Source organism: Dreissena polymorpha, chromosome 11, assembly GCF_020536995.1.
Source record: "Dreissena polymorpha isolate Duluth1 chromosome 11, UMN_Dpol_1.0, whole genome shotgun sequence".
In the NCBI taxonomy this organism is placed as follows: domain Eukaryota; kingdom Metazoa; phylum Mollusca; class Bivalvia; order Myida; family Dreissenidae; genus Dreissena; species Dreissena polymorpha.
In genome coordinates this window covers 30,615,895-30,631,569 of record NC_068365.1, presented here as the reverse complement: position 1 = coordinate 30,631,569, position 15,675 = coordinate 30,615,895, and the positions used below count along the sequence as shown (strand labels likewise).

Here is a 15,675-nt window from a genome sequence, read left to right as displayed (position 1 = left end):
ATCGGACGAATAATAATGAAGTTATAACCATTTATATCGGTTCCGGGTTTTCTTTTCGGCATTTGCGTGTGTAAAAAAAAACGTTAAAACAGGCCAACTTTGTCCGCGATTTACAGGCCGACTACGATCCTGCCATAAAATATTTTGATATGGTTAGAATCTGTAGAGGATCTTCTTTACAACGGTACCATTATAATTAATATCGGACGAATAATAATGAAGTTATAACCATTTATATCGGTTCCGGGTTTTCTTCTCGGCATTTGCGTGTGTAAAAAAAAAACGTTAAAACAGGCCGACTTTGTCCGCGATTTACAGGCCGACTACGACCCTGCCATAAAATATTTTGATATGGTTAGAATCTGTAGAGGATCTTCTTTACAACGGTACCATTATAATTAATATCGGACGAATAATAATGAAGTTATAACCATTTATATCGGTTCCGGGTTTTCTTTTCGGCATTTGCGTGTGTAAAAAAAAACGTTAAAACAGGCCGACTTTGTCCGCGATTTACAGGCCGACTACGACCCTGCCATAAAATATTTTGATATGGTTAGAATCTGTAGAGGATCTTCTTTACAACGGTACCATTATAATTAATATCGGACGAATAATAATGAAGTTATAACCATTTATATCGGTTCCGGGTTTTACCATAAAGATTTCCGGATAGTTCCGGGTTTTATACCTCGCCGGCAGACGCCTATCGAATGGTCTTTTACACGAAGCAATGCGACCAAATTTTATCTTCATACTTGTTCCTGTCTTCATGATTTAGGCATAGTATTTGATTGTTTTGCTTAGAAATATATGTTTTTTTATGAAATGCAGGTCATAAGAAAATTATTTAAATTATAAATCAATCCGCTTGCCATTGTTGTCAGCTAAGTTGAAAACGGGTTAGCGAGTATTTTCCGGACAGTTTTATTTTCCGGACGTTTATTAGTATCCTTGTGTGGGGTATTTTCGACGGTGTAACGCTACTATTGATTCTCATAACAATGCAAAATTATAAAAAAAACACAATTCTGGTTTTTCAAAATAATTATATTACCAACAGAAATTAACAAAAACAACTGTTAACATATTTAAGTTTGTTTACTTCTAAAGAAAACGAATATCACTCACTCACGAAAATAACATGATAAACTAAATTTGATGTACATTTACTTCAGTCTCATCAAATGAAGGCAGCTATGACTTCAAGGCGAGACTACCACATCACCATTTTCCTCTTTCTGGCATGGGTTACCAAGGTAATGAAACCAATATCACCCTAAATGTATCCCATTAAAAGCATTTTTTCGTTAACAAATGTGGTCATTTGCCATGCTGGAGAGAAATTCAATATCTTTCCCTATTACAAGTGAGTTTCAACTATACACCAGTGATATTCTTTTAAAGATCTGTTAAAAAAATAGATGCAACAACTTATTTTGCATTGTAAATAGCTTACAACTGGTTTTGCATAAACAAGTTGTTTCCATTAGCTGGACCAGGACCAATGCTATTTCTGTGTAGACTTTAAACTATATTTTTGGGTATTTCAGATTGAGTTTGGGATTGTTTGTAACTCAATTAACAGAATAGTATATTTGTTTGCTTTTTGGTCTTATTCATTAAATTAACTTTAAATTACTTCTAGAAAGTATTTGCAGCCAGATATAAAGACAATTTGTGCACTGTATACATGTATTCTTATTTAATTTGTTAATGAAAACCACTGTATATTCTTATTTAGTTTGTTGATGAAAAAATGGATTTAGGCCTTATGAAACAGGTTCCTGTGTATGCAAAATGTATTTATTTTTTATTCGATAATGTAAAATCAAACATTTTAGTAGCAAGTGAATTTCTTTATTCTGTGAATGGGTATTGTGGCAGCAGAATTAGTAACTTGTGATCGAGTGCACAGCTATCTTTAGACTGCTATGTATGCCTTTTAGATTGCGTTAGTACTTGGCCTGTATTCATCAAACAATTCTTAAAATTAAGACTTAGGATAAAGAAGGTTCTAAAAATTGGTGTATTGAAGAATTGTTTAAATGTTTAGTTAAACTTGGCATTAAATGCCTATATCTACATCATTCTTTAAATTCCTTCTGTTGAACATCTACATCATTCTTCATGTATTTTCTTGGATCTAAGTCTTTTCTTTATAAAACAAGCAGCTAAGATAACGTCTTTTCACGTTTGACAAATATCATCCGACTACATTACATCTCAATTGTAAATTGCCTGTATTCACCAACAATGCTAAGACTTATGTCTAAAAGTAACAAATATTCTTAAAACTGTTAATTTTTCAGCTACTTGAAGTTATGTTTAGCATGGCAGTGAACACCTACAATTTCATTATTCATTGTTGATAAGAATGTGTTCATGATAAAGACATGATATTAGCATGTTAATAATTAAAATTGAGCGTGTTATCTTGGTTTTAAGTATGTTTTTTATTCTTTAATCTAAGAATAAATCCGTTAATACGGTGAATACAAGCAGGGTTGAACTTTTTCGCATTAATAAATGGAGGGAACATACGTAAAAAAATGCAGTCACAGTTAATAACTGCTCATGAATATACCAGAACAAAATTATTGCTTGCACCTGCATAAAGTTCCTACGTAATTTGTATATTGAAAATAAAGTAAACTATATTTTTTATCAAGATACCCGCAAATAAATTACAAAATAATTTTTTATTCATAGTTGTCCATTTGTCTCTTAACAATGATTATGAGAAGGAATTTAATATCCAAACATAAGAATGACCAAAATTATTTACAATAGCAAGGAAGCCCCCATTTGTGTTTGTTTTTGTGTTCACCGTTGAATTTTTCGCCGTTTTCAACTGTATTTCAGTCTCATCATGGCAACAGTTTTACCAACTCATATTTATTGTGGGTTACCTGGCTTAATTGTATTAAGTGCATAAACATATACCAGTTACTAACAACTGCCCAATATGAATGAGATGTAGGTTGAGAATGGCTGTAGAATAAATCCCCAAACACATTTTGGGATCGGACCGGGAATCGAAGCCGGGATTGTCCAGCGCTCTACCAACGGATCTTTTTAGAATGAGTTTTTTCCTTTATTACTTGTTCACTTGCCAACAACTAACGAACAACTAAGGTTAAGAGCAAGTTTTGTAAGTTGGTCTGCTACTAACTACGCTAAGAACAATAACCATCGCACACTAATAAGCCTGTTTATACTTTACCACTGGTACACTGCAGACAGTGAGTGTGTTTATATAATCATAAGTGTTTAACAACTTGTGCGACGACATTGGCCAGTTTGTCATTGAAATCTGTACATATTGGCTGCGTTTAAGGAAAACGGGGCTTAATGCATGTCAAATAAGTGGTGTCCTATGCGCACTGATTAGCCTGTGCAGAGCGCACAAGCTAATCTAGGACGACACTTTCTGATTTTATGGTGTTTTTCGTTTACTGGGATGACAATGCATATGCATTAAGCCCTGTATTCCCAAAATGAAGCTTAAATTATCTTTTCTATTAATGATTTGAAAGAAAAGGATAACAGTGATAATAAATTCAAAGTAACCTCACTGACAATGTAAATAAACAAAATCACGTTTAAATCAAATAAACATCCAATTAGTTCAAAATGTTTACCTTGTGGCATTTTTTAGTAAACATCTAAAAGGGACCTTTTCACAGCTTGTCATTAAATACTTAATATTGATAAATGTAAACATTGGATCTTGAAAGCTCCATTAAAAAGAACAAGAATAAAATTAAAGAAACAAAAAACGTTACCCTCAACTGGGCTCAAACCACTGACCCCTGGAATAAAAGTCTATCGTTTAGACAACTCGGCCATCCGTGCTTATACAATGAGAGATGTATTTTATACTTTATATAAGCAATCCTCATAGTATGAAAAAATATAACAACAACAACAGAACTCCCCAAAATGCCAAATTATCAAATTGTTTAATTTCGTCAATTTACCAAAACGTGAAAAGGTCCCTTTAATGTCTTAAGACTTGCAAATTGAATGAGTTCAATACACTGTCAGATCTTATAACATGAATAACTTGCAGGTTTAGTGGTTGACTGTTAGCCTGAGGCCAGTAGATTTAAGCCCAGGAAACTCAATTTCAAAAGTTGGTTACAGTTGGGCTTAAAAGCAGGGCAACTAGCTTTTACATAGCTTGAAACAACTCAATCCAATTAAACATAGAATACAAATTGTTGACTGTGGATCAATTAGGCCTAGGAAATGATTCAATTCCGGCTCACAGCAAGACATGATGCATTTAAAGTCTGTCATGTGGCAAAATTGTTGCTCAATAATTTAAAGAAATTAAATAAAGTATAAGATACACATAACACAACTTTTACACGATTCTAGGCTTGTTATTCTTTAGCAAGGCAACCCAATTCTAAAGATGGTTGCCACTGCAGCAACCAATTGCGAAAAGAAGAGACATATTGTTGTTATTTTGTCTAAGTTATCTCTATAACAAAAATATGAGGATAAACAGTGCACCCACACCTCGACCTGTCCTTTAATACACAATCTTTATAAATTTGAATGTGTTGTGTTCATTTCAAACTTGCGATATAAAAAGCTAGAACATAATTTTGAAAACCGAGTTGGGTTTAAGATTATACAATAGCGAACAACTTCAGTGACTTCAGCGCTTTGATTTTTTCCCAAAAAATTCTTATAGAACAAATTAACAACGTCCTTTACGTCGTTATTGATTACAAAATGTACCTGTTAATTACATCATGTGGAAATACTGTTCAAAGATTGTATACACGTTATTACTTACTGCACGTGTATTTCAGAATCAACACCAAGAATCCCTTATATATATGATACAATAAGTTACTATTTCAGGGTTTATATCTTGAAGCACTCGGCCCGGCGATGATAGACCTAAAGCTGCTCTACAAAACCAACTACGAGAGTGTGACGCGCGCGGTCGCCGGCAGAGGCGTCGGTGGCTTCCTGGGGGCGGTTGTCGGCGCGTTCGTGGTGGACAAGTACCAGCGTCATCTGGATCTTTGTTGCGGCGTGAGTACCTCGATAGCCGGACTCTGTGTCGCCATGGTGACGTATGTGCCGTCCATTGACTACGTGTGGCTTTTGTACTGTGTGCTGGGATGCTGCAGTAATCTGGTGAACATTGGTAACCCTTTTTTTCATTTATTATACTGCGCTTTTTTTACCAGGGCTCCTGGGCTTAGACGCATATAAATCACCCAAAATACACAATTTTGAATTTAATTTATGTTTGAATTCAGACATTTATACAGTTTGCTTTTTTAATCTTACATTCCATTATTTCACCGGACCTTATACCGCTGAGTCGTGACTGTACAAATTGTATCGAAGACGTTGTCGTTTATAACCTTTTTTTAAACATACTGACAACTTTTATCTTTGTTTACTGTGATTTATTTGAACTTATGAGCTTAAGTTCGAATTTGATGTTCACTGTCGCTGAAAGACAAGTGACAATGTCTAACGTTGACAGCGCGGCGCAGTGTGTTTATACCCGTGCCCTATTTAACTGTGTAAACAGCAAGTGGCTATAGATAATTTAGCACAGTTTATATCCTTTAAGGTTGTTGAAATGTTTTCTATTTAAGTTTAAACGGTCGAAGAATACTGTGTAATATGTAAATGCCTTTAAAATATTTACTAGATCCGACGCCCATTCCAGCGGGCACGAAGCTGACGCTAGACATTTGGCGGGAGAAAAGCTCTACCCTTCTGCAACTTCTGCACATGGGATACAGTGTGGGGGCGCTTCTTGGTCCGATCATCTGCACGCCCTACCTCGCTGTCGTTCAAAAGGAGTCCGGTGAGCATCAGTTCCGAATCTTAAAGGAGACGCAGGTCGATTTCGCGTTTTTGCTAATCGGTCTGTCAACTGTTGCCGTGGCTTTACCGTTTTTTTACTTCCACTACTTTTCTTTCGATCAAACTGATACAAAAAACGACGACCCGGACCAAAAGACGATGAAATTTCGAAAGTCCACGTGGAGAGACAAAATAAATCCAGCTTTCTACGCAAACGGAGATTTTACTTTTAGGTTGGCCGTGTTAACATTTTTCTTCGTGTATTTCTTCACACTAGTGGGCGGGGAAAAGACGTTCATGAGTTTTGTGCGGACCATATCCGTGGATGTGTTCAAATTCGATAAGACGGACGCCTCTATGTTGAATATTCTTTTTTGGGTTTGCTTTACTGCAGGACGATTAACAGGTTCGTTTGTTTCGCATTTTGTTCAAACGAAGACGCTTTTGATTATACTCGTTTCCGTGAACGCAATATCATCGACATTCGTAAATGTGTACGGTCTTTCAAGCGTTAATGCCTTGTGGTTTTCCGCCATTTTGCAAGGCTTCGTGATATCCCCGCTGTACCCGCTCGGCGTTGCCTATGGTAACACCCTTGTGACCGTTTCCGGTTTCTGCCTGATGGTGATCGTGTTCGCTGGGAGTTTCGGGGACATGACGTATCTATGGATAGCGGGCCGACTTTATGACACGTATGGGGCAGGGAAAATATTCGTCATTTTTAACTTCGCACTGTGTTTGCTTGCCTTGACGGTGTGGGCGTTTCAGTTGTTCATCCAGACATACAGAAAAAGCAGTAAAAAGATAAGATCACTACCGTTGTTGAAATTATAGACATACAAAACGGTTAAACACGGCCAGTAAGGCGACTTAGTGCGTTATTTTTCGCGCAAAAAATCCAAATATATGCATTTATCCATGACACTAGGGAACTCTTCCCCTGTCACTACTGATATTGTACTGTGCATAATTATATTGATTTGTTATCCTAAATTTACCATATTTCAAGTTTGAAGCACAATCATACTGCATGGTTTATGGCATATTATTATTACATATAACTGAGTTAACAGAAGTAGTATATATATCAACATACAATATATCGTCACGTTATAAAGATATGTACATCTAAATTGTATACTTTTTCTTTATTTACAAAATTATGTATGCATTTATGGGTGATGTATCTTTGTGTAATCTAGTCGTCACATTACGTTCTTTTGTCCTTTTCATGTAGCAGCTGTTCCTATTAATCTCGTACGATCGTATTTAGCACTATTTTACGAACTTTGGCGTAATATCCAAGTTATCTCTACCGGTGTATTGGACAAAACATTATTTTCGAGATGTGCGAATTTTGTATGATCTTGATTAAAATTAGTAAAATTGTTTTGTTTGTCTTCATTTGTTGAAAAATGCCCTCGTTGTTTTAAGTGTTTATATTCCCAATCAGTGCATCAAAATATTTTGTTTTATACGTTACTGAAAAGCGCAACAGTAATCACACTTTGTACGCTTATTCGTCAGTATGTATGATTGTGTGCATCTTGCTATTCTGCTTCTGTTTAAACTTTGAATAAACCAACAGGATATAATAGATGTATTGTATTCGGAAATCTTTCTTACGGGAAGTACAGTTTTAATTTAAAAGTCTGTCTGGAAGTAACTTTAGTTTAAAGTTGCAAGACTTTTCTCTATCTTAAATACGATACAATTCAAGCTAAATACACTTAGAGACTTTTCTAACGAAACACTTTTCTAACTTGCATATCTCTGTTATGAGTTGAGAGGTGTATGTAAAAATTAAAATGTAATCATTTGAGTACATTCGGAGGAAGCTCACGATAAAATCATTCATCCGTGACGATTGGATGCTTTAGCACAGGGGGTTTGTATAGTTTCGTCTTTTTTGCTCGAGAAAATGGTGAAACGCAATATTTTTGTCCCCTACCGGTTTCACCGGTTTGCGCTCTGTGCGTCAGTTTGTCTGTCAGTCCGTCACACTTTTCTGGGTCCTGCGATAACTTTTAAAGTTCTTCATATTTTTTTCATGAAACTTGAAATATGGTCAGATGGCAATATGGAGATTATGCACGTCATTTAATTTTGTTCCTACGTCAAGAATTCTGGTTGCTATGGCAATATATAAATATATATATATATATATATATATATATATATATATATATATATATATATATATATATATATATATATATATATATATATATATATATATATATATATATATATATATATATATATATGGTGGAGCCGGTAGGAGACATATATTGCTTGGCAATAGTCTTGTTATAAATGTATTTCAATTTCAAAATTTTAGGCGGGTTATACACCAGGAAAACACATTAATAAAACTGGGTATAATGCATGTGCGTAAAGTGTTGTCCAAGATTAGCCTTTGCAGTCCGCACAGGCTAATCAGGGATGACACTTTCCGCTTTTATGGTATTTTTCATATAAAGGAAGTCTCTTCTACACGAAAATCCAGTTAAGGCGGAAGGTGTCGTCCCTGATTAGCCTGTGCGGACAGGCTAATCTGGGACGACACTTTACGCACATGCATTAAGCCCAATTTTATCAGAACAAGACACATATATGTATAATTTACCATAAAGATAACACATATGCATGTCCTGTTGACATATTACAATGTTTTGTCCTTGCCAACTGGTATGCTAATAAGCGGTTTAGCCCAAATGATATTGGTCATGTGCTGCTGTTTTGATGGCTATTTGACGGAACGTCTCAAGGAAACTTCATAGTTTCCACATGAAGTGCGTAAATGAAATCATGTGTCTGTATAATTGAACTGCGATTTAATAAAATACTTCTGACATAAAATTAAGTTAAATTATTATTCTACTGTACTGGCAGATGCATAATAAGAAAACGCTGCAGGGAGGTAATTATTCTATTCCTCGCTAAATGAGCTGTTTTCTCCCGTTAAAATTGAACACAATCAAGTATCGAAACCGAAATAAAATGACTAAGTATCGAAACTGAAAGTGAGCTTCCTCACCCACTGCTTTCAAAGTATTGAGCTATTGTTACCCCATAGACCGCTGGAGTTTCCTGGGCTATACTGCGTGGTGGCAGATGTAATTAGCGATCAAGGTCAATCATCTCAAATGCGCAAATGCGTGTGGATAAACAACGTGAGTCGAGGATGTATTTATAAAGATTCAAAGTTTAAAGAGGCTTGGAGGGGCGGATGCGTGGTCTTTGGTAACACTGGTGCCAGAACGCATGTGTCGCAGGTTCGATTACCTCGCTCAACCCTAACTACTAATTCGTCATTCGATTGAGACGATAAACCGTAGTTGCTTCACACTAAAGGACACTGGGCGTCTTTGGAACTGGGCGTCTTGTGTATCTCGCACTGTCCCCCGTAAACCAACTGGCAAGTCTTCTGGGGCGATGTGCACATGTGAATATCCCGTGGCGTTCGCCAACAAGCTGCTGAACACATTCGTTCTGATAATTTTCAAATGCCCACCAATTATCCCATATTTCAAAAAATAAAAACAGCACATACGTGTGAAAGAAATAACGGGCATAGACACGTTCTGTAACTTTCATGTCGTTTATGACTAATCATTCATTAAAAGTTATGTTTTAAGCGCTTGTAACGCTTATCAAAGGGATATTATGTAATGTTTTTGTCGCTTTTGTTGAAAGTGCATACTAAAACGGGGTGTTTCGCCCATGCACCAGCTCTTTCGGTCCGAGGTAAAAGCCACACGTGAAGGTCAAAGGTAAAAGATATCATTTAAAATCACAGGTTCTATCTTGTGCACAATTTTGTCTTTCTGCATGAAAGACATTTTAGATTACAAGGCTTATCTGTTAATAAGGGTTTGTCGCGCATAAGAACCGGTATCATTGTCGGCGGCGGCGGCGTCTGCATCATAGTCGTTGGCCTAGTAAACAAACAAATTATTTGCTAATTAATTGATGTGTTTTACTGAAAATATCCTTAAGAACACATTGCTGTAGATTGCATGTGTAGTAGGTTAATGTCAAAGTAATCGATACTGAAATAGATATGGCATTAATGCCTCACTCACTGAGTGAAACATGGTAACGTCATATTAAGGCCTCCTTCGGATATGCGTACGTGGAATGTGCGGTCAAGGTCGCCGTTCATAAAATAGAAATAAGCGTTTTTCTTAGTAATGAATTGAATATTGTTGTTAATCCTAATATTAAAATAACTCATATTGAGACTTATCATTGGATCGAATATGTGGGGCGGATGGTGTCAATGTCACCTTTACTTTTAGTAGAAATAAAATGTTTCCAAGCGAACCAACAACACTGGGTGTTCTTGAAACCTTGCACGTATTCATCACGCTGGAACTAAACTCAGCCACTTATCAACATGGTTTTTAGACCATTAAATAAAATAACTTTTTTTTAAAGGATGCGGTTCATATAACGTTCTCTAGGAGAAAGCTGAGCTAGACCTTCGTCCATCTATACGGAGCTCGTATGGGCACGCGAGTAGCACGTGCTTGAACGCAACGTTCCAGCCGGCTCTGATCTTGCTCTCAGCAATCTCTCAAAAATATGCTGGTATTCTCCAAAATACTGTATATAAACTATATGACATAATAAACATTACATAATATGTACATGACTCTATAGACGTGTGTATTCATGCCCTGTGGACCCATTGTTTGTTGTCCTTTCCATTACATTCTAGGACCGATGTTGAAATTTGTCAAGTTGAGATATGAAATGGTCTAACTTAAACAAAAATGGTAACATTTTCTAATAACTCTACTCACGTTAAACAAAAGCACGTGAGTGTTTCAAACACTTCAGGGTTGTAAAAGTAATCGATCATTAGAAATATAATGTAACTTCTATAACAAAATCGGCTTATCCCACAATCAACATTCCAATTTTAAAATGTCATAACCTCTTTCAGATGACGGCTAAGATCCTTTATAAATACCGACACAGGTGTGGTTGTGTTCTCGTGGTTCGCCACATCGCGCCTTATAACCATGTGAACCATGATTGCCTGGTTAGATAAAATACACGCGCTTATGACTAACTCAATATAGCCTAATGGTTACTGAGTCGGGTTAGCATAATGCTATATAGACCAGCTTAGCGTAATGAAAATTAAGTCAGCAAAGACTTCTAATAACTAAGTCAGTGTAACCTAATAACATTTATGTCCCATGTAATGTAAAATAGCACGGCATTGTAGCCTAGCTAATACGGACTAAAGCCACGTTGCATAATAATACCTAGGTTAGCGTAGCCGAATACTAACACATGTTTGGCAATGAGTCATCGTTATGCTACTTTTCAACGATTATTAAATCAGTTTATAAATATTTACAGATTCCTTTTCTTAATAAAGTGAAAACTTTGTAATTTGATGAATTTGTAAATTCAAATTTGGGATTAGGAGCTTCTAAAACAGGTTTAAACATCCGATGACTTGCATTGACGGTTTCAAGACGATGACCTCAGTTGTATTCATGTATATGTGTGTTTTGCATCTATATCACATATGTTGTGTGTCATTCTGCCATAAGTAAAGTTCCAATAGCGACAAATGAAGGACGGCACGCTATTGTAAGCTTTCTTTCCTGATGATGCAACTGAAGTTTTGCTCTGTATAAATTTAACGGTTGGCAATGGCTAAAAAGTCCGCCTTACCGAATTAAAATTTCTTAAGCCGCACCTGGTCTGCGTTTGAATCGTGTTTATATTCGTGTTCGTTTGAAGTTGCGCCATTCAACGGCCCTCATTAGTGTCGTCGATTCGTGTTTTCTCATAAATTAACAGCATACTTCAGGAAACAAACGAGAGATCCGGATGTAAACGTTTTACATTAATGCCCCCACACAGTCATATTCTGTCTTTTTAATGGGATGTGTGCGTGGCATAAACTGCATATCGAGTGATTCTAAACATACCTCGTGGAATTTAAAAAACGATAGCAATGTTGAACACGTGAACGCCCTTAGTTGGTATCGACATATAAGAAAAGAAGCGAGACAAATCCTTTTAAATCCAAATTTTTAAATGGCCCATGTATACATATTGGCATATGACAGTGACAGAGCAGTTTATTTGCCTTAAGTGCTCCCTATTTATCACAACACTTGCCTGAACTATATTATTTAAAGTTATTTCCGTGCAATATATTTTGCTCAACGTTAATACATCTTGATAAGCTCTGCGGGACAAAATTTTTGAGGTCGGTTATAGATTGTAAATTATATATTTATTAATTATATATAATTATAAATATTTATGAAAAAAGCATGTATGATTAAATTTGTATCGATATCTCGTATCTTACTGTGCAATCAAATAATGCATGTTGTAGATTATTTGTCATTACAACTCAGGCAAAAAAATGCTACACATTAACATAAATAAATATGAGAGTACTGTTATTGCCTGTAGCAGTGTTTTCCTTTGCAACTGTTCTGACAAAGGCGTTCAATTCATAATGTATTACACCATATGTCCGATGCGGGTACTGTCTTGTAAAACTTACATAAGGTGATGTGTTTTAAACTCAGTGAGTTATAACCGTATGACTGAATGTGAAAGTTAAGTATCTACATGTACTCAACAATGCCAAATGGTATTTTAATATGCCTATAAAAATCTTCATAAACTTGGTTGTTTTATGATGTACTGTAAATACATCCGCACAATGAAGATGCAGAGATAAATGGAGTCAAATTCTTTGAAAATGTATGGTAATCTCTGTCGACATTATATACAACGTCCGATGACTTAGTTCAATGGTGTCTTAAAGGGGCCTGTAGGCAATATAATTGTCACACATTTAAGCATAGATACCCAGAGAAAAAAGCTGAAACACTACAAACAAACATTTTAATATATAAAAAAGATATATAAGATGATAATATGTAGACAAAAGTAATGTTTATCATTACTGTGTATGTTTATCATTACTTTTTTCATAAAAAATGTCATCATTTTGTACGTGCTACACATGATAATAATAAGATGATAATATGTAGAAAGAGTAATACTAAGGATTTAACTTTTATACAGTTTCTAAATGAATGCGAAAGTAATTGTAATTTTAATAAGCATATTTTCTTTGACAAATAAAAGAATAAATACATTTTTGCTAGTATAATGGTTTACATACTAAAGATGACCAGAGCCTAAGATTGTCTTTAGGTTTCCACGTAATTTACAAAACTGTTCATTATGTTAATAATATGACCAAATATGACATATATCTACTTACAATTAAGCAGCCGGCAAGAGTTCGTGAAAAAGTACCCTTACAGAAATAACTTAATAAAAAGCCAACTATTACAACTAAAATATCATTTTGCGACAATCTAATTAACACAGCATGCTCATTAATCAGAGATAATCACTGCAACAGTATTCAAAAAGCTTTAATAACATTAATGATGAAAAGTGGTCTGAATTAACAATTTATTTGTATAACGGCAAAAAACTTCGTCATTTGTCGAGACTTTGCCTTTAACCTCAGTATAAAGATTTCTAAGTGATTCAAGATTAATGTTAACTTACAATTTCCGCATTAAAAAAAACTCGAATTTAATTCACACGCTTATAAACCGTGCTGTTCGTAGAGTAAGTATATCAGATGTATTTGTTCATATAAATCAAATTAAAAATAAAGGGGAGTTTAAATTTGAGTGAATTTGAGATTCACAAGGCAGTATATAGCATGCGCATACAAAAAATTATAATTTTCAAGACCTTATAACAAATATTTAACTCAAGACCAAATTACATTTTTTGATTTTTTTTCACGTTTTATTAGCTGAGGCAATAGATTAATACAATATATAAAGATACAAAATGATAAAACATGTCAGATGTTACGCCTATTACACTTTTATCATCCACATTTGCATTTCGAAAAGCATGACCTATTAATAACACTAATAAGAAATAAATAATCCGTCGACAGAATACCATTTATAAAATACTGAAATAACAATTTATCGAAAATGAGTTTACCCACTAAGTGATAATGTAAATACAATGTATGAGAATTAAAAAAGTTCGCGTATACAAAATAAGAACATAAGTTGTTAGATAAGATTATAATCAGCGTGTATACAAGCTTAGCACTAGCATCAATAGTACACGATGTAATAGAGCTTTGAAGCATCACGCAACACTTACAAGATCCACAAAGCTTAAAGGGGCCTTTTCACGTTTCGGTAATTGACAAAATTGAACAAAAATGTTTCAGATTCAGTCGCAAATGTTCGGTGTAGTTATGATATTTGTGAGGAAACAGTTATAATGAATATTATTACCATGCTCTAAAATATCCATTATATGCATCTTTAAAATTATAAAGCGTTACAACGCGAAACGGTTGAATAATTTGGGGAGTTCTGTTTTAGTCATTTCATTTTGCGATACTACGAGGATTGCTTACATAAAGTATAAAATACACATATTTGAGCAAGGATGGCCGAGTTGTCTAAGCGATAGACAATTACTCAAGCTGTAAGTGGTTAAAGCCCAGTTGAGCGTTATTTATTTTTATTTTTTTATTATTTTATTCTTGTTTCTTATTAGAGCTTTTTAGAACTCAATGTTTAAATTGATCAATATAAAGCATTTAATGACAAACTTCAATACATGCCAAAATCTGTGAAAAGGCCTCTTTAAATTTACATAATCGAAATAAAATTAGTTCAAAATATAATTTGCACAAACAAGAAAACTGAGATCTGGCTAAAAACAAAACAAGGCAACACGCACAACATATGAAAAGTATATGATGGTTAATTTATATCACAACCAAAACTGTCATAGATAATACACATATTCAGTTGCAGGCTAAAATATACGTATATGCTTTATATCGGACATATAAGGCAAACTTTAGCATAGCTTTATAAAAATTTTAGATGATCATCAATATAAAATGCACCATATCCACATCTCGTACGTATCCGATGACCCTAAAACTGAATGAACATGTTAAATGAACTTGCGGATCCAAATGTGTCCCTTCAAACCAATGAAATGTGAAATTGCAAGTTACACATAATGTTTACCTCCGGTTCGATAATGCATTTACGCTTTCCACAACACCAGGCAACGAAACAAGCAATTGTGTATATATTTAGCATATTTTCAAGCACCGCAAAAACACACAAAAGGGGATTTATAACTAGAAATGTCGCAGAAAAGGATATTTCAACAACAAAGAAAAGCAAAAGAACATGACATGTCACGCGGCTTGATTCAAGTGTACACTTACCGTCCGGAAACACATACTTATGGCCAGATTAGACATTTGACGCGCAAGTTTGACCTTGATTTTGAAGTCAGATCAGATGTATTGCGCCTTACACCATCACTTCATGTCACGATGACTATTTCTGGCAATTTATTTTAAAAGATGACGAAGTTACTATGTTGACAAACAGAATTTTACCAACCGTAATGCAAAGGTTTGAGCTAGGTATAACTCGCTACTCGGCATCTCCATACAGTGATGAAAACGTACTTATGAACGGGCAAATGCTTTATTCTAACCAACGCATGGGGGCAAGATAAATGTCGACTAAACACTCTTTATGGAACACACGTAAAACTGGCAATAGTTGAGGGATGAAACTAATTTGGATTCATATTTCTTCCTAGTCTCAACGCGACAAGTCTATCCAATAAAATGTATTATTTAATCTAACATAAACGTTGCATCTAGTTCCTGTTTTTGAATCTTATTGGTCAGAAAATTATTGCTAAGTTTCAAAATAATTTTCACATGGTCTTTGTTCGGAA

General features: G+C 34.9%; 1 protein-coding gene across 2 annotated transcripts; it reads left to right on the top strand.

The window, feature by feature from the left end:
- Positions 1-709: 709 nt before the first annotated feature.
- LOC127850804 (sodium-dependent glucose transporter 1-like) lies at positions 710-7,192 on the top strand. Of its 2 annotated transcripts, none has more exons than XM_052384124.1 (4): positions 710-781; positions 1,179-1,259; positions 4,882-5,173; positions 5,711-7,188. In XM_052384124.1, the coding sequence occupies exons 2-4, from the start codon at positions 1,188-1,190 to the stop codon at positions 6,682-6,684; spliced, it is 1,338 nt and encodes a 445-aa protein (XP_052240084.1). In that variant the 5' UTR covers positions 710-781; positions 1,179-1,187; the 3' UTR covers positions 6,685-7,188. The 2 variants fall into 2 exon arrangements, with proteins under 2 accessions (XP_052240084.1, XP_052240085.1); XM_052384125.1 differs by having other exon boundaries at positions 716-781; positions 4,898-5,173; positions 5,711-7,192.
- Positions 7,193-15,675: the final 8,483 nt, after the last annotated feature.

Excerpts from the sequence above, each read along its gene's own strand:
- LOC127850804 (XM_052384124.1), top strand. The coding sequence starts at position 1,188 with ATGAAGGCAGCTATGACTTCAAGGCGAGACTACCACATCACCATTTTC. Across the intron at positions 1,260-4,881 it reads TTCTGGCATGGGTTACCAAG|GGTTTATATCTTGAAGCACT; the intron begins GTAATGAAACCA and ends TTACTATTTCAG. Across the intron at positions 5,174-5,710 it reads CAGTAATCTGGTGAACATTG|CGGGCACGAAGCTGACGCTA; the intron begins GTAACCCTTTTT and ends CGCCCATTCCAG.